Source organism: Macaca thibetana, chromosome 14 (genome assembly GCF_024542745.1).
Source record: "Macaca thibetana thibetana isolate TM-01 chromosome 14, ASM2454274v1, whole genome shotgun sequence".
In the NCBI taxonomy this organism is placed as follows: Eukaryota; Metazoa; Chordata; class Mammalia; order Primates; family Cercopithecidae; genus Macaca; species Macaca thibetana.
In genome coordinates this window covers 78,183,565-78,208,625 of record NC_065591.1, presented here as the reverse complement: position 1 = coordinate 78,208,625, position 25,061 = coordinate 78,183,565, and the positions used below count along the sequence as shown (strand labels likewise).

The 25,061-nt window shown below is 38.6% G+C and overlaps 1 protein-coding gene across 1 annotated transcript in view; it reads right to left on the bottom strand.

Annotated features, from left to right (window-relative positions):
- Window positions 1–8,325: 8,325 nt before the first annotated feature.
- HIKESHI (heat shock protein nuclear import factor hikeshi) overlaps window positions 8,326–25,061 on the bottom strand; it is a 40,758-nt gene continuing 24,022 nt past the window's right edge. The window contains exons 3-5 of the mRNA XM_050755908.1: window positions 16,542–16,693; window positions 9,333–9,451; window positions 8,326–8,405 (exon numbers count right to left, since the gene is read on the bottom strand). Of these exons, the coding sequence (XP_050611865.1) occupies window positions 8,351–8,405; window positions 9,333–9,451; window positions 16,542–16,693 (326 nt within the window). The 3' untranslated portion in view covers window positions 8,326–8,350. The remainder of the gene's footprint in view (window positions 8,406–9,332; window positions 9,452–16,541; window positions 16,694–25,061) is intronic.

Genomic DNA, 25,061 nt, shown 5'->3' with positions numbered 1-25,061 from the left:
TTCTGTTCTCTGAGCTTTCAGAGAGCTTTTAAAATCACGTTAGAGGAAAAAAGCCATGCTGACTTGCATAGAGATGTACCTATTGCCAAAGGACAATTTTTCTTGACTGAATGTTTCCTGCTTTCTTGCTCACTTCCATTTTCTTCCACCCTCCTCCCTGTTTCCTTCCATGCTTATTTCTGAATTCCTTTCTCCTACATTTCAGTTGGCCCATTGAAAACACAGTTCTGGCCAGGCACAGTGGCTCACACCTGTAATCCCAGGACTTTGGGAGGCTGAGGCGGGTGGATCACTTGAGGTCAGAAGTTCGAGACCAGCCCGGCCAGCCTGATGAAACCCTATCTCTACTAAAAATACAAAAATTAGCCTGGCGTGGTGGTGTGTGCCTGTAGTCCCAGCTACTTGGGAGGCTGAGGCAGGAGAATGGCTTTAACCCAGGAGGCGGAGGTTGCGGTGAGCCGAGATCGTGCCATTGCACTCCAGCCTGGGTGGCAGAGCTAGACTCTGTCTCAAAAGAAAAAAACAGTTTTGGTTGGCATTTGTTTTGTTTTGGCTGCCCTAAGAGCCTCCATATTTCCTTTTGGAATTCACAGATCTACATTGTGTATAATCTTAGTGGGGCTGCCATTCCTGGTAACTACATTCCATTACCAAAGCCGAAGGAAACAGACCCTTGCCCTCCTTGACTCTGCAGGACCGGGGGCCAGGTATGTGACCTAATATCAGTCATCAGATGCTCTTTCTGGGGCTCAGACTGTTGAGCTGTTGACAGGCAGACAGCAGGAAAATGTGGAAGTTATTCCCACAGGGATGGTATACACTTTTCACTATCTTGCTTTAAAAAAATTGCCTGGGTTCCTAATGGCCAATCCCCCAGATCCCCTCTTGATTCCTGCCCATTTCCAGGTCTGATTGTCCTAGCTCCCATCACTCTGAGCATCTCAACAGTCTTCCAGTAATTTCCTTCTGCTTAATATCTGTGGACTTGTCTGCTTAGAAGTTTATAAAACAACTAAATATCCAACTAGTGTGGTGGCATAAAAGGAGACTATCCACCCTTCCACCCCATTATCAGAGGATTAAACTTGAGGATTAAAGAGAAACATTTAAATCCTAGCTTTAGTTAACCAGGTTGCTTAAGTAGAGCCATGTGCCATTAATGTGAGTCCTTTGAAATGAAAACCAGAAAAAGAAAGGGACAAATGTCAATAGGAAGATTAGATGCTTCTAATGTAGATTAGATTGCATAGTGATGGAATGAAAATTAATCCTCAATTAATCCTCATAATGGCACATTGATTTGTGGTACTTTAGGGGGAAACCAGCTGCAGCTGGAAAGCACTCAGTGCACTCCCCCTGTTCTTCTCTCTTTACAGAATCTCTCTCCCTGTAGAGACAAATGGAGACAAAAAAGCAGGAAGAACACATGTGTACATTCAGTGGGTATATTAAGCAAGAAAATCTATGAAATGCAAAAGAAACTAGGGGCTGAAACTTTATTCTGAGGGCTAAAGCGTGGCTTGTCTAAAAGAAACGGAGAATTGCTCCTGAGATAGCCTGTCATCTGATGGCTTATGAGGTGAGGTCCTGCCCTCCTCTTGCTTAGAGGTGGGAGAGACTAGACCAAAAGCTGAATGCCTGATCTCTGCCTATGGACTCCAAGTGACTCAGGAACGTTCACTTGACTCTTTAGTAAAGAGCAGCTTGAAGCTCTATAAAGGTCTAGTTTGTACACAGAGACAATAACCTCTTTGGATCAGGGAAGCAGAACCCCACTCCATATGGCTGCCGACTGCCCTCCCCCTCACTGTGGCTCACTATAGAGAAGTATCAGTAGCTGGAGAGATTGTAAGGCTGATTCCCTTTCTGACTCCCCGGGCTATCCCTTTCTCAGAAACACAGATACACTGTCAACGAAAGAGTTGACACTAGAAAATAAGTAGCGCATACCCAAGGGCATACTCAGTCACCGTGTCAGAGACGTTTGAACCAGAGCGACTCCATTTTGAGTGAGGGCTAGGAAAATAAGACTGGGACTTGCTGGGCTGCATTCTCAGAAAATTAGGCATTCCTAGCCTCGAAATGTTTACGGTTAAGGGAACAAGTTAATAATGTTTCCTAAACAGACCCACACTTGGGAATGTCCAGATGCCCAGATATCTGGAGAACAAAGGCATTCCTGATTTTGCTTTAAAGATGATAATATCAATTCTTGCAAAATATAGTAATTAAGAAAATTAATCCTTTATCACAAACCCTTGTAGTGGAGCACATCTCCCCATATATACAAGCATTGTACCTAGAGCAGACACATTCCTCCTCTTACTTTCAGGAACATCCTACTCTGTCAATGGAGTAGCTGCTCTGTCACCACTTTATTTTTTTAATAAACTTGCTTTCACTTTGTACTGCGAACTCGCCCTGAATTCTTTTTTGCATGATATCCAAGAACCCTCTCTTGGGGTCTGGATTGGGACCCCTTTCCTGTAACAACTGGTCCTCACTTCAGTGCTTTATTGGACTGCTTTTGTTATTTGAGGCTTGAAGGTGTTGACCAAAAAAAAGCCAAACTCTAAAATATTTGAAGTGGTTTAGTCTAAGCCAAATATGAGTGTCATGGCCTGTGACACAGCCTCAGGAGGTCCTGAAAACATGTGCCCAAGGTAGTTGGATTATAGCTTGGTTTTATACATTTTAGAGAGACAGACGTTATAGGCAAAGACAAAAATCAATACATGTAAAGTAAAAAAGGCAGGTTATCTCAAAGCAGGGAGTAGGGGATGTGGGCGTGTTACCGGGGGTCCTTGCTCACAGAGCTCCCAAGATGGTGGCGAGCCGCTTCCAAGATGGTGGCAAGCCTCATGTTCTCTGACCTGGGGTTCTTGGCCTCACGGATTCCAAGGAATGGAATCTTGGGCCATGTGGTGAGTGTTATAGCTCTATTAGAAGCCGTCACGGAAGAGAACCGTGGAACCCAGTGACTAGTGTTCAGCTCGATTAGGAAGAACCTGGGCACTTAGCCATGCAGGAACAATGGCAAGTCTTTAGCCTGATCAGGAGCAGCAATGAGCGCCTCGCTGGATCAGGAGCACAGCGGTCACCCTGCCGGATCCAGAGGGATGGAAGTCAGCAGCGGGTCTGTGATGGTGGCAGACAGCGGTGGTGGACAGCGAGCGAAAGCTCAGCTCAAACCGTAACAAACACAGACCAGAAGAGTGCAGTTGCAAGATTTAATAGAGTGAAATAGACTGGAAACAGAGTTCCCATACAATGGGAGGGGACCCAAAGAGGGTAGCCCTTGCTGGCTCGAATGCCTGGGTTTATATCCCGATTCTTGTCCCTCCCGCTGTGCTCTCTCAGGCAATAGATGATTGGCTATTTCTTTACCTCCTGCTTTTGCCTAACTAGCATTTAGTGAGCTCTCTTTACTATCTGATTGGTCGAGTGTGAGCTAACTTGCAAACCCTAAGTGTTTAAAGGTGGAAGCGGTCACCTTCCCAGCTAGGCTTAGGGATTCTTAGTTGGCCTAAGAAATCCAGCTAGTCCTGTCTCTCAGGTGGAGGGGTGCTTCCAGATCATAGATGCATTCAAAGATTTTCTGATTGACAGTTGGTTAAAAGGATTAAGCTTTGCTTGAGAAATGGAAGTCGACATAAAGAAATGCTTAAGATAAGGGGGGTTGTGGAAGCCAAGGTTCTTTTTATTTATTTATTATGTTTTTTTTGAGACAAGTCTCACTCTGTTGCCCAAGCTGGAGTGCAGTGGTGCGATCTTGGCTCCCTGCAACCTCCACCTCCCAGGTTCAAGCAATTCTTCTGCCTCAGCCTCCCAAGTAGCAAGGACTATAGGCACACACCACTATGCCTGGCTAATTTTTGTATTTTTTAGTAGAGACAGGGTTTCACTATGTTGGCCAGGCTGGTCTTGAGCTCCTGACCTCGTGATCCACCTGCTTTGGCCTCCCAAAGTGCTGGGATTATAAGCATGAGCTACCTCACCACGTGGAAGCCAAGGTTCTTGTTATGTAGATGAAGCCTCTAAGTAACAGGCTTCTGGGAGAATAGATAATAAATGTCTATCAGACCTTAAAATATATTAAATCTCTCCTGGATTAGGAAAAGACTTGTAAAGAGAAGGGGATTCTCTAAAGAATGCAAATTTCCCCCACAGGAGACAGCTTTGCAGGGCCATTCCAAAATATGTCAAAGAAATATATTTTGGAATAAAATACTTTGATTTCCTTTAGGGCCACTGTCATGTGATGTTATACCAGAGAGTCAGGCTGGAGTCGGGTATCTTATTACTAACAACAGCCTGTTTTATCAGTCTTATGATTTCTATTTTAATGTTAATGCTGGTCAGTTGTGCCTAAACTCCAAAGGGAAGAGGGCATAACAAAGCATGTCTGACCTCAACCTCCACTTCCCATCATGGCCTTAACAAGTTTTTTATTTGGGATCCCCTTAGCCAAAAGGAGTCCATTCAGTAAGCTGAGTGGCTTAGAATTTTATTCTTGGTTTACAAGGGTATTGTTACAGGAAAGCGGTCTGGATCCAGACCCCAAGAGAGGGTTCTTGGATCTCCCACAAGAAGTAATTCAAGACGAGCCCCATAAAGTGAAAGCAAGTTTATGAGGAAAGTAAAGAAATAAAAGAATGGCTACTCCACAGACAGACCAGCCCTGAGGGCTGCTGGTTGCCCATTTTTATGGTTATTTCTTGATGATATGCTAAACAAGGGGTGGATTATTCCTGCCTCCCATTTTTTAGACCATATACGGTAACTTCCTGATGTTGCCATGGCATGACATTGTCGTGGTACTGGTGGGAGTGTAGCAGTGAGAACAACCAGAGGTAACTCTCATTGCCATCTTGGTTTTGGTGGGTTTTAGCCAGCTTCTTTAATACAACCTATTTTATCAGCAAGGTCTTCATGACCTGTATCTTGTGCCAACTTCCTATCTCATCCTGGGACTAAGAATGCCTTAACCATCTGGGAATGCAGCCCCATTTTTGCCTAGTTCCTATTTAAAATGGAGTTGCTCTGGTTCACATGCCTCTGACAGCATCAAACATTTGTTGGGACTGAACCTCAGTGCTCAATTAGGTATTTGATGAAGTTCATGAAAACAGGAGATTAAAGAAAAAACCTACAGCACTAAAACTGGTAATGGATTCTCTGGGTCAGGCTCTAACAAAATAATCAGTTGTGGCCAGGCACAGTGGCTCATGCCTGTAATCCCAGCACTTTGGGAGGCTGAGGCAAGTGGATCACTTGAGGTCAGGAGTTCGAGACCAGCCTGGCCAACATGTTGAAACCCCATCTCTACTAAAACTACAAAAATTAGTTGGGTGTGGTAGCACACACCTGTAATCCCAGCTACTTGGGAGGCTGCGGCAGGAGAATCCCTTGAACCTCGGAGGAAGAAGTTGCAGTGAGCTGAGACTGCACCATTGCACTCCAGCCTGGGCAACAGAGCAAGATCCTATCTCAAAAACAAACAAATAATCAGTTGTGACAAAATGGTCAGTTGTAATTTGGGCTTGTCATTATTGAGAATCATCATCATCACATAAGCAAACCCTTTTGTTACAGGTGACGAATCCATACAGGTCTGCAGCAACCTCAACTCTTGCATCCTCAGAAGAAAGAATTTGACTGTGGGGCATGAAGTAGAAGGAGAAACAAAGGCAAGTTTTAGAGCAGGAGTGAAAGTTTATTAAAAAGCTTTAGAGCAAGAACAAAAGGAAGGAAAGTACACTTGGCAGAGGGCCAAGTGGGCAACTTGAAGGACAAGTGTGCACTTTGACCTTTTGACTTGGGGTTTTATATGCTGGCATACTTTCAGGGTCTTGCATCCCTTCTCCCCTGATTCTTCCCTTGGGGTGGGTTGCCGCATGCACAGTGGCCTGCCAGCACTTGGGAGGTGAGCATGTGCAGCGTGCATATTGGAGTTGTAGGCACGCTCACCTGAGGCGTTCTTCCCTTTACTGGTGGAATGCCCCCAGAAGGTCACATACCAGTTAAACCCCGCCATTTCACCTGTCAATGCACAAACTTCAGCCCATTTGCCAGCTCCTGAGATCCTATTGGGAAGGTACTGATCACCAGTTTCAATTTTTTTCTATCTATAAGGAGACTGACTTTCCCTGGTGCTGGCTGTGACCAATTATTATTTCAGAGAGACAGTTAATAATGCCTTGACCATCACCTCGTGGTTGCCTGACATACTTGGTCAGGCGAAGCCCTCTCCTGCCCTGCTCATGCCTGACTAGCCACCTACTGTAACAGTTTGACTGAGAAACTGACAAAAGCACAGGCATAAAACAGTAATGGCATTTAAAAATTATAAAATGCTATTTTACTTTTAAGTGTACACATAATTGTACTTCACAATTCAGATACTAAAAAGGTTTTTTGAATTTTTGTGAAATAAATGTAAAAGCCAATAAAAATAATCAAAGGCCTTCCAAGTTCTCTAGGAAAAACATCAATTAAAAAATAGCATAATTATTTTGTAAAGTCATTTTAATTTCATTTGTGTATCTTACATGTAGCATGTGTCAAAAATTCCTTCCTTTTTAAGGTTGAGTGATAATTTCATTGTATGTATATACTACATTTTGTTTATTCATTCATCTGTCAATGGATGCAAACCTACTTTTACATGGCTGAAAAAACCTGATAAAAGCCTAATGGTTCAGTCGTTTCACCACAAAGGTCCTTATTTTCTTTTTTTCTTTTTTTAATAGACTTTTTTTTTTTTTTGAGACGGAGTCTCGCTCTGTCACCCAGGCTGGAGTGCAGTGGCGCAATCTCGGCTCACTGCAAGCTCCGCCTCCCGGGCTTACATCATTCTCCTGCCTCAGCCTCCCGAGTAGCTGGAACTACAGGCGCCCGCCACCTCGCCCGGCTAGTTTTTTGTACTTTTTAGTAGAGACGGGGTTTCACCGTGTTAGCCAGGATGGTCTCGATCTCCTGACCTCGTGATCCGCCTGTCTCCGCCTCCCAAAGTGCTGGGATTACAGGCTTGAGCCACCGCGCCCGGCCAATAGACTATTTTTAAGAGCAGTTTTAGATTCCAAAACTTATGTTGAAATTTTAACCCCAATGTGGCAGTACTGAGAGGTGGGGCCTTTAAGAGGTGATTGGATCATGAGGGCTCTGCCCAAAGGTTAATAAGTTATCATCACAGGAGGGGAACTGGTGGCTTTATAAGAAGAGGAAGAGTGACCTGAGCTGGCACAAAAGCATGCTCAGCCCCCTCACGGTGTGATACGTAGCACTGCCTAATGACTCTTCAGAGTTTCTTCCCCACCAGCAAGAAGGCTCTCACCAGCTGCAGCTCCTTGGCCTTGGAATTCTCAGTCTCCATCATTGTAGGAAAAAAAAAAAAATCCTTTTCTTTATCAATTACCAACCCAGCACTTTGGGAGGCTGAAGTGGGAGGATTGCTTGAGCCCAGGAGTTCGAGCCTAGTCTGGGCAACACAGTAAGACAAAACAAAAACATCAAAAAAATTAGCTGGATGTGGGGGGTGCACATCTGCAGTCCCAGCTACATGGAAAGCTGAAGCAGGATGAGCACTTGAGCCCAGGAGGTCATGGCTGGAATAAGCTGTGATCACGCCACTGCGCTCCAGTTGGGACAAGAGCAAAACTTCGTCTAAAAAAAAAAAAATTAAGTCAATAAATTACCCAGTTTTGGGTATTGTTGTAATCAACAAAAAATGAACTACTAACCGTCCATTAACAAGAAGAATCCTATATTCTACACATAAATGCCTACCAGTGTTAAATGAAAGCTCACCAATATGGCAATTTTATTAAACACATATGAATCTGCAGATATAAAAAGTGACAGCCAACCTGCATTAATTGGAAAAACTGACAATCTTAGGAAATAATCTCTGAAAACAATTTTTCCATATTTAAAAATGTATATTTCATATGTTTTTCAAGTCTCCCAAATTTTGAGATAGGTAATTGAAAAGTTAACTACTCCAGCAAACCACTGTTTCATTTCAATAAATGAATGATTACACATGCAATGGTACTTGGCACACTACTGTTGGGCATAGGCTTTAAGTAAAAAAATGAATCATAGCCAAAACAAAATGTTTTGCCCCTGAATAGTACTTTAAGCTTAAGGGGAAAAAAGTCTTTAATGATGAACATATTTTCATTTTTCAATGTTTTTAATTTTTAATAAAGATTTTTAATTAAGCTTCAGTCACTAAGCAGTTTTACACTTAGGTTTCATGATCCTTTGACTTCGTACTTTCAGATAGAGTCAGTTATCTTCAAAACATGACAAATTTCAGAATCCATTAAAAATTATTTTATTCAAATTATGTTTTCCAAAAGAGAGGGTTCTGTGCTAGTCGTCTTTGAAAGTTTTCATACCTAGAAAAGAAAACACATATATTTATATTCACAAGAAAATTAAAATAGGATCTTTCATTAACTGCCAAATGACTTATCCAAAACAATTTTACATGTCATTTCTAAAAAGCTATAAAAAAACTAAATAGGTAATCTGGAAATGTAATTATTCTTATAAAAAGATGGCAAGCATAGAATTTAAATATCAGAGCAGTTTTGATTAGCTTTTACCAGAGAGCACAAATCATAAGAAATTTTAGTAATTGTTTATCTTCTGCAAATTTAAGAGCTAGAAGGGACCTAAGGGAAAAAATCAAATTGAACTCCTATTTCCTCATTCCATAGATGAGCAGATGAGAGAAATTTGCTCAGGGTCACATAGCTACATTATGCCAAAATTCAAACCTAGTGCATTCCAATGCTGTCCATGCTACACCATGGTACCACTTCTCAACAAACTCTTCCTAGGCATCCTCCCATCACTAGGATACTCAAAGTGAAAAGAAATATCTATAAAACACAGGAAAGTTGGAAAATAGATTCATTAGCCATTCATGTTCAGGGTGCAGTATAAACTACTCTTGTACCCTAAAGGTACATGTTTACTACAGATCAAGATCTTCAAAACAGCAGAAAAAATGTTTTGATTGATATTTCAAGTCTCATAGATGGTACCTCTAAGTGAAAATATGCAAATATTTATAAGCTTTAATAGTGGTCCCTAAAACAAAGGCAGTTATATTTTCCTGTCTTTATAAATTCATAACAAAATATTTAGGGTAAGAACTGTTTCTCATCAGATCTCTATAGTATATACTTCAATGGCATGCAGTGCTGATGTTCATAATAAAAGAATATGTTTAAATGTCAAAAAAGGAATATATTCACAGGCAAAATAGATATTCAGTTACAAAAGCCTTAATATTAGAGACAGAAAATGCCTCATACCATTTCAGAACCACATTTGCTGGAATGAACATTTCAGATGGGCTTGGTGTCATCTGGGCCTGAGAGACAGCAAATGATGAAGCAAAATTGTAGAAATTGTCCAACATCTTTTGTGTGAACTGAAAAGTTGATAATAGATTAATGGATTGTACTAAATACTTCATTTAGAACTCAATATTTTTAAATTAAAAATGTTCTCACATTAACTTGTTTATAAGGAGTGTCAGTTCTAAGACAGTCTAATGCTGAAAGTTGGCTGGGTGCAGTGGCTCATGCCTGTAATCCCAAAACTTTGGGAGGCTGAGGCAGGAGAATCACTTGAGGCCAGGCGTTCAAGACCAGCCTGTGCAACATAGCAAGGCCCTGTCTCAAAAAAACAAAATTAAACAAATGAATAAAAAAGAATGTTAAGAGTAATCATACATACAATGACATTGTGACAATGCTACTCACTTTGGGGAAAAAAAATTTTTTTCTTCAAAATATTTTCTTTCATCTCCACGTCTCCATCCACTATGTCCCTCCTCAACTGTCACTCTCCTCAAATCAACCTATTTTCTCATATAAAATAGTAACCATCTCTAAGAAGTCTTTTACCTGCCAGAAAGATAAGAGTTTTCATATTATAAAGTAGCAACTGGTTATTTCCATTGCTGGAAAGAAGATGAAGGCAGCACTATTCCGTTTCCTCTGTTTCCTAATCTGTTTCTTTTCCTTGACTCTAAAATGATCAAATTCACTAACATACTCCAAGTCTCCTTGGTAGAAGCTAGAAGTAAATGGATTCATATTTCCTGAGAATCAAATGGGCTTAAGTACTAACCCTAAAAGTAACTGAACTTCTGAAGGTAATACTGCCTTTTACTCACTCAAAAATAATCTTTCCAGCATCACTTTCTCAAAAATACGAAATCAGCCATGCTCTCTCTTCTCTACACCAGAGAAGTGGTCTTATTAGGTTTTTTTATTTGGTTGCTTAATAATATGAAGGCAGTATAATCCAAGAGACTCTACTGTGAAGGCACTTGATTATTATCAAAAGTTCAGTAAAGTCACTATCAGTTTGTTTGTTTTTGAGAGAAGATCCCACTCTGTCACCCAGGCTGGAATGCAGTGGCACAATCATGGCTCACTGCAGCCTTGACCTCCCAGGTTCAAGTGATCCTTCTGCCTCAGCCTCCCAAGTAGCTGAGACTATAAGCATGCACCACCATGCCTGGGTAATTTTTTATCTTTTTATAAAGACAGGGTCTCACTACGTTACCCAGGCTGGTCTCAAAATTCTAGGCTCAAGCAATCCTCTCAACTCAGCCTACCAAAGAGCTGGAGTTACAGGCATGTGCCACTGTACCCAGACTCAAGTCACAACTAAAAGATCAATGTTAGGAAAAAAAAACAAATCAACAGCAGTCCTCCACACCAGTGACAATAATTTTTAAGTTAACTTTAAAAAGATTCCATTCAGAATATAAACAAAGCATTTTCTCCAATACCTAGAAAAAATGCTAAGACAAACTAATAAGATTTTTGTGGAAAATACAAAGACTACTGACAGAAAAGAAAACAAAAGGACCTATATATACCATATTCAATGGAAAGATATACCATGTTCAATGGAAAGATACAATATGTCACAAATGGGAAGACAATGTGGTAAAAGTGGCTGGCCAAATCTCCCAAAATTAAACCTATATATCCAATGTTATTACCAACAAAATTCCAACAAGGTTCGTCATGAAACTTGACAATACTATTTCATGAAACTCAACAAGCTGATATAATTATGAAGAACACCTACACAATTATTATGAAGAATACCTATACATATTTTGATGACCATGAGGAGGAACTTGCCCTACTGGCAAAGAGACAGGCAAATAAACTAATTGGAATAAAAGAGCCCAGAAATAAACCTAAGCATATATGACAAAGATGCTATTACTCATGGTAAAAAAAAAAAAAAAAAAAAAAAAAAAAAGGGACTAATTACTCAATTAATGGGGCTAGGACTAGCTTTCCATAAGGGGAAAAATAAATTTAATTCCCTTACCATACTGCACACAAACATATTCGAAAAGTAAACCTTAAGGCTTTAAGAACTGTAAGAGAACATCTTAGGCTCTGCTTGAGGCCAGGAGTTCAAGACCAGCCTGGGCAACATAGCAAGACCCCATCTCCACACACACACACACACACACACACACACACAGACACACACACAAAGGGGGCGGAGAGAGAGAAGAGAACATCTTTATATCTTTACATATCAGGGTAGAGAAGGATTTCTCAAACATTAAAAAACTCACAAATCCACAAATCATAAAAGAAACAATACATTTATCTATATACAAATATAGTATATCTGTATGTAAAAGCCACTATAAGCAATATTAAAAGACAAGCACCATGCTAGAAGGAGAAAAATGCAATGTATTTATAAAGGATTATTATCCAGAACACATAAAGGCATCTTAGGTTCTTTTCCCAAAAGACTAAATTTAAAAAGTGCCAAAAGCAATACAACAGAAAATTGGACAAAATATATAAAGTCAATTCTTATAAAAGGAAACACAAACACAGTCCAAAAGTGTGCAAAGATGCTCAATATCACCAGTAATCAAGAAATACAAACTAAATATGATATTCTAATTTTCACTCATCAGTTTGGCAAAATTTTAAAGGTCTGATAAATGTTAGTGAGAACATATGGAAAAGGAAATGAAAAAAACTGTGGCTCATTTATACAATGGCACACTATGAAGCAATCAAAACAAAGTCTGTTCCATATATCAACATAGATAAATCATTAAAATAATGTTGAGTGAACAACAGCAAGTTGTACACAATAATACTATTTATATTCATTTTTAAAACAAAAGAAGAAATCAACAAGAAGGAAAAACAGAGGAACCAGAAAACAAAGGATTCAACACAAAAGAGAAACAAAAAGAATTTCTGTAGTAATGCTGAAAGGAAATAATACCTTGTCTAAGGCTATTCGACAGGTCCAGAGAATAGTCAGTCAACAGTAGAACAAAAAAGAAAGGACAGCCTGGGCAACATAATGAGGCCCCATCTCTACAAAAAATTAACTGTGGGTTTGGTGATTCTTGCCTGTAGTCCCAGCTACTCGTGGGAAGATTGCTTGAACCCAGGAGTTTGAGGCTGCAGTGAGTGAGCTGTGATCGCACCACTGCATTCCAGCCTAGTCGACAGAGCGAGACCTTGTCTCAAAAAAAAAAAAAAAAAAGAATTCCAAGTGGAATGTTTCCAAGACCAATCTGAAACTGCTATGTTTAAATAATAAACTGAATGTGAATTTACACTTAGTAGAGTTTGAGCATAAATTAGAAGTGGAAACATAGAAATCTATGCAAAGGAAAAAGAGGAAAATGAAAAATGAGGAAAAATTAAAAGTTATACAAGAAATTTAATCATTGTACTACACATAGCTCAGTTCTGAAAAATATTTAATTTCTCATAATATTGTAAACTTTTAATACTGATTTAACAAAAATGTATACTGATAAGGTGGGGAGAAAAGAAGTGTGTACATGTTGGGAAGCGGGGAAGTGAGAGTTTCATCATGTCTTATATTAGTAAATAAATAGAAAACATCTGTAACAGAAAAACTAATAGATTAAGCAAGGTTTTTTCTGATACATGGAAATAATAGACACTAGGAAAAATAGGTTAAAAAAGGGAGGGGAGTTGAAGATCATAGCTTCTAAAGAAGCAGAATAGAAGCAGAATGTAAGAGTCATAACAGAGGACAGCTATTTCACATATAAAACTATTTGAGGCCGGGTGCAGTGGCTCACGCCTGCAATCCCAACACTTTGGGAGGCCAAGGTGGGTGGATCAAGAGGTCAGGAGTTGAGACCAGCCTGACCAACATGGTGAAACCCCATCTCTACTAAAAATACAAAAATTAGCCAGGCCTGGTGGCACACGCCTGTAATCCCAGCTATTTGGGAGGCTGAGACAGGAGAATCACTTGAACCCAGAAGACGGAGGTTGCAGGAGCCGAGATCGCACCATTGCACTACAGCCTAGGCAACAGAGTGAAACTCCGTCTCAAAAAAACCATTTGACTAATATCCAGAATCTACATAGAACTTAAGCAAATTTACAAGAAAAAAATCAAACAACCCCATCAAAAAGGCTATGAACAGACAATTCTCAAAAGAAGACATTTATGCAGCCAACAGATGCAGGGAAAAATGCTCATCATCACTGGTTATTAGAGAAATGCAAATCAAAACCACAATGAGATACCATCTCACACCAGTTAGAATGGTGATCATTAAAAAGTCAGGAAACAACAGGTGCTAGAGAGGATGTGGAGAAATAGGAATGTTTTTACACTGTTGGTGGGCGTATAAACTAGTTCAACCATTGTGGAGGACAGTGTGGCGATTCCTCAAGGATCTAGAACTAGAAATACCATTTGACCCAGCCATCCCATTACTGGGTATATACCCAAAGGATTATAAATCGTGCTACTATAAAGACATGTGCACACGTATGTTTAATGCGGCACTATTCACAATAGCAAAGACTTGGAACAAACCCAAATGTCCATCAATGATAGACTGGATTAAGAAAATGTGGCACATACACACCATGGAATACTATGCAGCCATGAAAAAGGATGAGTTCATGTCCTTTGCAGGGACTTGGATGAAGCTGGAAACCATCATTCTGAGCAAACTATCAAAAGGACAGAAAACCAAACTCCACATGTTCTCACTCATAGGTGGGAATTGAACAATGAGAACACTTGGAAACAGGGCGGAGAACATCACACATGCGGTGGGGGGCTTGTCGTGGGGTAGGGGGCAAGGGGAGGGATATAGCATTAGGAGAAATGCCTTATGTAAATGACGAGTTAACGGGTGCAGCAAACCAACATGGGACATGTATACCTATGTAACAAACCTGCACGTTGTGCACATGTACCCTAGAACTTAAATTAAAACAAAAACAAAAACTATTTGACTATTTAAACCAAATACATGCAATACTCCTAAAAATTTGGAGTAACTAAGTAATTAAATTAGAAACATGTTTAAACACATACAGATAGTACTATATATAGTTTGTGGATACACAGGAATGTTTTAAGTACTAAAATATGAATAGGAAAGATATAAAATGTTAGAAGGTAAAAGGAAGAGAAGCAGGCAGCAGTGGGCTATACCTGTAACGTCTTAATTTCTTTTTTAAAAATTAGTGGCAAATAAGACAAAAATATAACAGTTAAATCCAGGGGGAAGACAATGGAAGTCTTAATGTATACCCCATTATAAAGAGAGCTCTGTAAAGACAGGTATTACTCTATTTTGTGGACCTATTTGTATCTATGCGTGCTTAGAAATGCCTGGTACAGACCGGGCGCGGTGGCTCACGTCTGTAATCCCAGCACTTTGGGAGGCCAAGGCGGGTGGCTCACAAGGTCAGGAGATCGAGACCATCCTGGCTAACACAGTGAAACCCCATCTCTACTAAAAAATACAAAAAAAATTAGCCAGGCATGGTGGCCGGCACCTGTAGTCCCAGCTATCTCGGGAGGCTGAGGCAGAAGAATGGCGTGAACCCGGAAGGCGGAGCTTGCAATGAGCCAAGATCGCGCCACTGCACTGCACTCCAGCCTGGGTGGGTGACAGAGTGAGACTCTGTCTCAAAAAAAAAAAAAGGCATGCCTGGCACAGAGTAGTTACATAATAACTATTTGTGGAATACATACGTTACTCTGTTTTCTCTGTATTTAAAATACTTCATAATACATTTAATTAAAACTATAGTTTTATTTAAAAAACTCAAATAATTTATAAACATGTACAATAAAAAAGTCTTCTTACCCTTCTCCAGGGATAACATTTTAATGTGTATTTTCCAGACACTTTTTAAATATTGTCTACACAGGATACTATGATTATTTTATATTTTCTTTTCAGCACAGCAATTTATTTGTAAAATTATGGGGAAAAAAACATTTTTGAGACCCAGAGTCTGTCATTCTCAATTTAGTCCATTTTCAAAGATGTGACAAATCTACCTTTAAATTCACGACCACAACCTTCAAAAGTGCTCCTCTGGTACTGCCAGGCAAACACATATGGTTTCCCTAATCCATTCACTCCTCCTCTGCTAGAAGACTTATTTAACAGTCTTTTTTAATTTCAATTTCTACTACCTCAATCTTAGCTGATGATCTTCCTTTCTACTTCACTAAGAAAGAAGAAGAAATCAGGAGACAGCCTGCACAAGTTCTCATCACCACATCTACCATATCTGAATCTGTACCCATATATCCGTTATACTGTCTAAAGTGAACACCTCCATATATGCTGCTATTTTCTACTCAAAGACACTGCTTTAGTAGTTCTCCGTGCTCTCCTACATCATCAGTTTTTCCTCTCGACAATAGGCTAGTAAGTCAGGAACAGAAAGACAAATAGCATGATTGATCTCACTTGTATGTGGAATCTAAAAGTTGAACTTACAGAAGCAGAGAGTAGAATGGTGGTTGCCAGGGGTTGAAGAGTGGAGGGGAAAGGAAAATGAGGACATGTTGGTCAAAGGGCACAAAGTTTCAGTTCAACAGGATGAATAAATTCTGAAAGTTTATTGTACAGCATGGAGAGTACAGTTACTAATAATGTATTGTATACTTTTAATTTGCTTAAGAGATTAGATCTTAAGTGTTCTCTACAAAAAAATGACTGTGTGAGGTGACAGACACGTTAAGTAGCTTGATTTTATTTCAAAATACAGGCCAGGTGGAGTGGCTCACACCTGTATTCCCAGCACTTTGGGAGGCCAAGGCAGGCAGATCACCTGAGGTCTGGAGTTCAAGACCAGCCTGGCCAACATGGCAATACCCTGTCTCTACTAAAAAAAAAAATACAAAACTTAGCCAGGTGTGGTGGCATGTGCCTGTAGTCCCCGCTACTCAGGAGACTGAGGCGGGAGAATCGCTTGAACCCAGGAGGCGGAGATGGCAGTCAGCCGAGATTGCACCACTGCACTCCAGCCTGGGCAACAGAGCAAGACTCCATCTCTCAAAAACAAAACAAAACAAAATGTAAACATGTATCAAAAACGTATTGTATACCATACGTTATATATGATTTTAACTTGTATATTATACCTTAATAAAGCGGTGGAGGGGGGAGATAAAGAATGAAATGCATGTTGCATTACCTGAGTGAATGAGTCAACTGAGGATACAGCAGCATTACCTACGGGAGTCTGCTGAGCCATACTGTCCAATAATTCCACTGAAATTCCAATCTGAGCAACAGATGGAGTTCGGACAATATTCATGGCTCCAAAAGGATGTTGGCTTCCTTCTCCTGCAAGAAATTAACATATACCACACATTTCAAATTTAACTTGTAGTCACACAATTTCCTTTGTAAATCTGTAAAGAACCTCTGATTTATATACATGAAAAAATTTTCTTATGTCCAAGTTTGTCTCTTTTTATCTAAATGCAAAAGGCTAGTTTTTAGCATATGAACAAAGAATAAAAGAACTAAAAGTTTCCCACCAGAAAAATAGCTGTCATTCTAAAATGTATTAAAACTACTGCAGCTAGACACAGACAGTAACAGAGTGTAGGAAAAAATAAATAATTAGATAGAGAAGCCTCCCTTTAGCATTTCTTATAGAGCAGGTCTGCCAGCAATAACTTAGTTTTTGTTTATCTGGGAAAGTATTTCTCATTCATCTCTAAAGACAGTTTTGCTGAATATAAAATTCCTGGTTGATGGCTTTTTTTTTTTTCCTTTCAGAACTCTGAATATGCCAATCTACTACCCTCTAGAAGACTATGGAGTCTCTGATGAGAAATCAGCTATTAATCTTATCAAGGATCCTTGTATGTGATGAGTTACTTCTCTTGATGCTTTCAACATTCTCTCTTTGCCTTTTGACAATTTGATTATCATGTGTCTTGGTATAGTTTATCCTACTTGGAGTTTCTTGAGCTTAAATGTGGTTAATGTTTTTCCTCAAATGTGAGAAGTTTCTGAGCATTATTTATTTAAATAGTTTTAGTCTCTTCAGGCTGCGATAACAAAACACCATAAACTGGGTAGCTTATAAACAACAGAAATTTATTTCTCACAGTTCTGGAGGTTGGGAAGTCCAAGATCAAGAAACCAACAGACTTGCTATCTGGTGAAGGCCCATTTTCTGATTCACAGAGAGTGCCTTCTCACTGTGCTCTCACATGGTAGAAGGGCAAGTGATCTTACTACTCTAAGAGTGCTAATCCCATTCATGAGAGCTCTACTCCCATGACCCAGTCACCGCCCAGGTCCCTATCTCCCAATACCTTGGGGGTTAGGATTTCATCATATAAATTTAAAAGACATCATATAAAAAGACACAAACATTCACACCATAGCAAATGCTCTTTCCAGCTATCTCGCCTTTCCTTATGTTACTCTCATTACACTGTGTTGGTGTGCATGTTGGTGCACTTGACAGTATTTCAATTAATTTACCTTCAGAATCACTGATTCTTCTGTCTACTCAATTCTGCTATCTAAACCTTTAGTGAACCTTTCAGTTACTGTACTTTTCAGCTATAAACTCTGTTTAGTTCCTTTTTATAATTTCTATATTGATATTCTCTATTTGATGGTGTATCATTCTCCTGGTTTCCTTTAGCAATTTGAGCATAATAATGACAGCTTACTTAAAGTCTTTGTGCTTCCTTGGGGGCAGTTTTTGTTCGTTTCTTCTGTATAAGAGCCTTACTTTGTTTATTTATATGTTTCATTATTTTTTGTAGAAAACTGGCCATTTCGAATATTACAGTGTGACAACTCTATAAATCAGATGTTTCCCCCTTCTAGGGATTTGTTGTTGCTGTTTGTTGTAGTTGTTTCCTCATTTAATGACTTATCTGAACTAATTTTGTAAAGTCTGTTTCTTTGTCATGTGTGGCCAGTGAACTCTCTGTTCCATTAGTTAGTAGTCTGCTGGTGATTAGAAAATTTCCTTAAACCTCCGCAACCAAAAAATTCTGCCAGTCTTTGCACATGGGCTCTGCGTGTTGGGACATGCCTTCAATATTCAGCCAGGCAGTTTATAACTCCACCTTAGTCTTCACTTCCTGCTTGTGCAGAGACTTAAAGTGAGCCAGAGAGAGAGCTCTGGGTCTTCTCGGGTCTTTCCTGAGCATGCACAAAGCTCTGGGCATGCATGTACCCTTCAAGATTCCCAAGAATATGTCAGAGAATTTCAAAGCCCTTATTCCCCAAAGCATCTCATTCCCAACCTTTCTGATTAGTTTTGGTTTGCTCCAACTGTTTTCCTTTGCCTCAGGCAACAGTAACTAAACATATGTCTGTAAATACTTTTAACAAACACCCCCAAGGTAGTTACTTTTCCATCAAAAGAGTTCCAAGTTAGGTGACATAAAGGCAGACCTCTTTTTTTAAAAACAGCCTTCTAGCAAGCCACCAGATAGAAGAACAAGTTAATTACAATTCTTTCTGAATTAGGTCTATCCCGCTCCCTGTATAAGTACCAGGAATGGAGACTGTTATTTTCAAGGCTACCACTGAGCTGAGAAGCAGATGGGACCAGGGTAGGCAAATGCCACAAAGCTCACTGTTCTTACTGAGATTCAGTGTGTTTTCTTAAGCGTTCCCCTGATTGCTACAAACTTTTGATGAGTTACCAGAGTTCCAAAAAAGTTGACTCTGGGTCAGACACAGTTGCTCATATCCTGTAATCCCAATACTTTCAGAGGCTGAGGCAGGAGGATCGCTTGAGCCCAGAAGTTTGAGAATAGCCTGGGCAACATGGGGAGACCCCATCTCTACAAAAATTTTAAAAAGTAGCCAGGCGAGGTGCTGCATGCTTGTGGTCCTAGCTACTAGGGAGGCTGAGGTGGGAGGATCGCTTAGGCCTAGGAGATTGAGGCTACAGTGAGCTGTGATCTTCTGACAGTGTTGTTGTTGCTTTTATGGAAGACTGGATTTTCTGGAGCTCCTTATTACTCTACCATTTGATTTATTTAAAATCTAGAATTATGCTAAAATCCAGAAAGCATATCATTATCAAAGCATATCATTATCACATAAATGCAAAAATAATAAATTATAAATCATAATACAAAAACAGAAGAGCATGCAAAATATATGACCTAGTCTTAATATAAAAAACAAATGTAAATTAGATCAAGTTCTTTAAAACACTGTAACAGTAAATGCAGCAGCTAATTTTTTTAAGACTCTTTCTCAAAGTATCCCTCCTCCATGTAAATCAAGAGCCTAAGACAAAACACAACTCAGAGGAAAAAAATCCTACAGGGAGCTAGTTCTTTACTCTCAGTATATAAGGAAAAGCAGTCATCATCATTTGTTATTTGCATCTAACGGAAACTTTACACACACACACACATATTTTACAGAGAATGTTGAGAAGAATCAGGATATAGTGGAAAACATTATTAGATTTTTTTCTAAGTATTTAAATACAGCAAATCCAGATAGTCATTTCACATTTTCCTTGTTTTTAAGATAGAGCCAAAATGGGCTATGTCCTGTGAATACAACTGCCCATCAACCATCATGGATAAACATGGAACACATCCATCTTATGGAACATATCCATTTTATAAATGTTATAAGTCAGGTATCTAATAAGTTATAGCTTATAGTTATACCTTGTTCTTTTTTTGGCATCTACATTGGCAAAATATAATACCTGAAAGCTTGAAGTTTTGAAACTTTTAATGGTTCACAATTTGTTGAAGTAAGGATTGCTATCCTCTGATCTATATTTTGCAAAATATTTTTAGATTTATAACCATTATTTAGAATAATCAAGCCAGTGATTTTTCATTTTGACACCTATTTCCTTCCAGTCACTTTTGTACACACCCCTGCTTTCAGCATTTGTCTACTTATAAAACCATATCCAGTCTATTTTGGAGCACAAATATAAGAGATAAAAGAATAGCAGAACACATCCTTTACTACTTGTCTATGACAAAATATTGTGTGAGAAATTCCTTCCTCTTAAATGACTGAGTAGAATACCATATTTTCTTTTCTTTTTTTTTCTTTTTTCCTTTTTTTTTTGAGACAGAGTCTCGCTCTGTCGCCCAGGCTGGAGTGCAGTGGGACGATCTCGGCTCACCGCAACCTCCACCTCCCAGGTTCAAGCAATTCTCATGCCTCAGCCTCCCGAGTAGCTGGGATTACAGGCCTATGCTACTACGCCCAGCTAATTTTCAAATTTTTGGTGGAGACGGGGTTTCACCATGTTGGCCAGGCCAATCTGGAACTCCTGACCTCAAGTGATCCACCCATCTTGGCCTCCCAAAGTGCAGGAATTACAGGCATGAGCCACCACACCTGGCCTCATATTTTCTCTTGATCCTTAAAAATATACTGTTCAATCATCAAAGTTTTAGTTGAGAAAACTCAGAAGATGAGATCTTATTTGAAGATTCATAGTAGGTATTTTTGCTTATATGATCCACTTTACCATCGTCATCAGTATAGAATTTACCGTTTTGTATTCATTTTCTGATTTGTCTAATAATTGTGAAACTTCTTCCTCTGTCAATTTTCTTCTCTTTGCCATTATGACCAAAATATTTAAAAGTATGAATTTACATTCTGTTCAATAAAAGCTAAAAAGAGACCATAAAGATGGTGTCTCCAGTCTCCTTTTATATGACTTAAAAGATGGCATAATCTTTTGGGCAATGCAATATGAAAATTGTACGTTAATGCAATGACAAACCAAGGTCCACAGGCCAAATCGGTCCCACAACCTATTTCGTATGATATGGGAGCTAAGAATGGTTTTTGAATATTTAAAGGTTGTTTAAGAAGAATAATATGCCACAGAGATCATATGTAGCCCACAATGCCTACAATATTTTCTAACTGACCCTTCACAAAAAAGTTTGTCCACTTCTACTCTAGCCAATTCCAACATTTTTCTTTTTTTATTTTAGCCTCCTTTTTGTAAGTACAGTTTTGATGAGTACTGATACAATAATTTCCTGGATGAAATAACAAAATGCTTCAATATATAGGTAAAACAAGACCAGTAATATCCCCAAATGCTTCTTAGATTTACAAAGTGGTCCATATGGTAATTACAAGATAAAATGAGTTTTATTCTATTTAAAAACATATAAGTAAATTTTATCTCTATTCTTTATTTTTTTTTCCTCTCTGTTCTTTAGAAGACCTCTACAAAAGAATAAAACTCATGAAGTACCAATCCTTCTAATGGGTAAAAATGCTCAAAAGGGAAATTTAAAAATTAAAAGTAAGTCCACTGGTTGAGATGTTTGTAAGTGTGCATAGCAGCAAACAGATGAGGACTAAAGAAAACAGTTATGGCAAAAGGAAGGAATTCACCATGCAGTAGCATTTGACTATGATGACATAGCTAAAAAACTACACAGAAACAACTTAAATATGCCTGCTTGAAAGCATTCCTAGTACTGAATATACAAATTTAGAAATCCATATTTCTAAAACTCCTTGCTTCATTTCTATTAATAACTAGACAAGCCTGAAATTACATTTTCACTAATGTATATTCTTAGAGCTATGTGACTCTCAAAGGTTTATCAATAATTTTAAATCAAATAAAAACAATTTATCTGACATTGTAGTATGTCTGAAATGTACTTAATGAAGCAAGTATCTAAAGTCCATCACTGTGCTCTATAAAGCACAAAATAAAAGATAAAACATCCCTATTCTCAAAGAGCTTACACCCTTATGTGGCAGGGGAGGGAGGGCAGTAACAGTCACTTAACCATTCTGAACTGGTTTCATTATCTGGGTAATTTATTTTCCTTTTGAGACAGAGTCTAGCTTTGTTGCCCAGGCTGGAGTGCTGTGGTACAATCTTAGCTCGCTGCAACCTCCACCTCTCAGGTTCAAGTGATACTCCTGCCTCATCTTCCTGAGTAGCTGAAATTACAGGTGCGTGCCACCAAGCCCAGTGAATTTTTGTATTTTTAGTAGAGACGGGGTTTTACCATGTTGGCCAGGCTGGTCTCGAGCTCCTGACCTCAAGTGATCTGCCCGCTTTGGCCTCCTAAAGTGCTGGGATTACAGGCGTGAGCCACTGCACCCGGCCCTATCTGGGTAATTTCTAACATCCTTTCTAGTGCTGACATTCTATGATTTTACATAGATATAATAACCATTTATTGAGTACCCACTGTGTACAAGGTACTACTATGCATTTGTGTACATTACCCCTAATTAAAAAAACTTGCACTGCAGGTATTATCTCCATTTTACCTGAATTCTCCTCTGTAATTAAAGGCCTTGGTCAAGATTATACAACCAGTAATGAGTATCACTGAGATCCATAATGTAGCATATCACTGTTCATAGGTGTTACAGGTTTTAACAGATGTTTATGTTGTTATAACTGGAAACCAATATTCAGTTGACCCTCTATCTGAATACTGAAAAGACTATCAAGTTTTCTTATGCATCTGACAATTTATGATGCTAAGGCTAGAAACTACTTTCAGAACTTTGGTAAGGTATTTTAAGAAAAAAATTTCAAAAAGTACTGACAGTACAAATATAGAACTAGAAAAAAATACTTTAGGTACATGTGATTTCTAATTTGTAAGAAAAGCAGGCTAAGGCTAGCCAAAGAACTTCACTGAGGAGACTTATGTAGTCCTTAGAGAAAATTCTCAGGACAACCTGGACCTGATCATGAAATCCTTCTCTGGACCAGATTAAATCAAAATAAAAGTGAGTAAATGATCCTTTTTGCTTCTTGTTATTCAACTCTGAAGGATGTGCAAATTCTAGACTTTGAAGAAAATATGCAGAGTATCTAAATAGAGCTTTTGGCTTCCTGTTATCTAACTCCCTTGCATGCTATCAAGGGCTGCAATGTTGAATTTTGGTACAAATATGATGAGAATGAAGAGAAATAGCTTTAATTCAAAATAAGTCACCAAGATTTTTGCCCTAGAGTTTTTGTCATTATATTCAGAACTTCACTAAGTGGGGTGACAAACAAGGAAAACTTGCTTGTAGGAGACGAGACCCTATAAAAATTACCTGGTTTCATAGTCTGGTTTCATAGTTGTCAAATATAAACGTTTATTTCTGTAATATTAATTCTTGGAACACCATGAAAAGTTAGCAGTGTATATTGTAATCCCTAGAGGAACCACTAAAAAACGAATGCAAAGGTATACAGCTAAAGAACCAAAGATTAATGGGCTAAAAAACACTCAATCCAAAAGAATGCCAAAAAAGGGAAGAAAAAAAAAATAACAGCAAGATAAAAATATAAACCTAACCATATAAATAACTGTAAATATTAATGGACTAAACACCCTACTTAAAAAGCAGAGACTGTAAGAATAAATTTTTTTAAAAAAGGCAGCACCAAACTACATGCTATTTAAGAGACAAAGATTTACATTAAAAGTAAAGGTGAAAGTATGTTATAAAGGAAATTTATGTTAAAAGAAAAAATATAGTATGTAAAAACACTGTAAGAAAGCTGGAAAAGCTGTAAATTTTAGATGAAGCAGACTTTGAATCAGTATTATTACTGGAGATAAAGGATATTTCATATTGGTAAAAGAAAATTCATCAATTTATACAAACTCAGAAAGCAGAGGAAAAGAAAACCATTGTTATGCATTTATTTTTACTTCATTGCACTCTTACCACTTCTATTCAAAATGGGGTTTGAAGGCCTAGACAACACCATAAGGCAAAAAAAAAAAAAGAAAGAAAAGAAAAGAAATCAAAGGCATAAAAATTGAAAAGAGAGAAGTAAAAAGTTTTTTTCATAGACACGATCATCTGTAGAGAAAATCCTAAAGCTACTAGAGCTAATTAGGGAGTTTAACAAGATATTCGGTATATATTATACCCTTTCCTTCATCCTTCAGGATACAAAGCCAAATCCAAAATCAATTGTACCTCTATAATACTAGCAACAAGTAATTGTAAATTTAAAATGTTTTGAGATTTGGAAAAAAAGCCAAAATGCCCAATAAGGAATGGGTAATTAAACCATACCTTACCAACAAAATATAATTCTAGATTACCAATTTAAAACAAATAGCAAAAAAAGTGGGTGAACTATATCATCCAGATCACTGTTTCTGAAATCTTTTTTTTTTTTTGTAACTCATCGCGTTTTCCTTTTAAATAAAGATAAAAATCTCATCTTCTTTTCCCATCTTAACTCATCTAAACATAAGAATGTACCTGTTTATCACTTTACTTGGTTAATAGGAAAGGAGCGGAGGAAAAGAAAGGGTAACTAAACATATAATACTTTTGGAATCCATCAAAATTTCATAACCCATTATGAGGTAATATTAAGTAAAAATGGCAGAAAACAGCACTTACAAGCATGTGAGGCGTGCGCACATGCACACACACACACAAACACAGTGGAAAGAAATGTGGGGCTGAGCGCAGTGGCTCATGCCTGTAATCCCAGCAATTTGGGAGGCCAAGGCAGGTGGATTACTCAAGACCAGGAGTTCAAGACCCGCCTGGCCAACATGGTGAAAGCTCGTCTCTACCGAAAATACAAAATAGGGTCAGGTGTGGTGGCTTACACCTGTAATCCCAGCACTTTGGGAGGCCGAGGTGGGTGGATCATGAGGTCAGGAGTTCAAACCAGCCTGGCCAAGATGGTGAAACCCCATCTCTACTAAAAAGA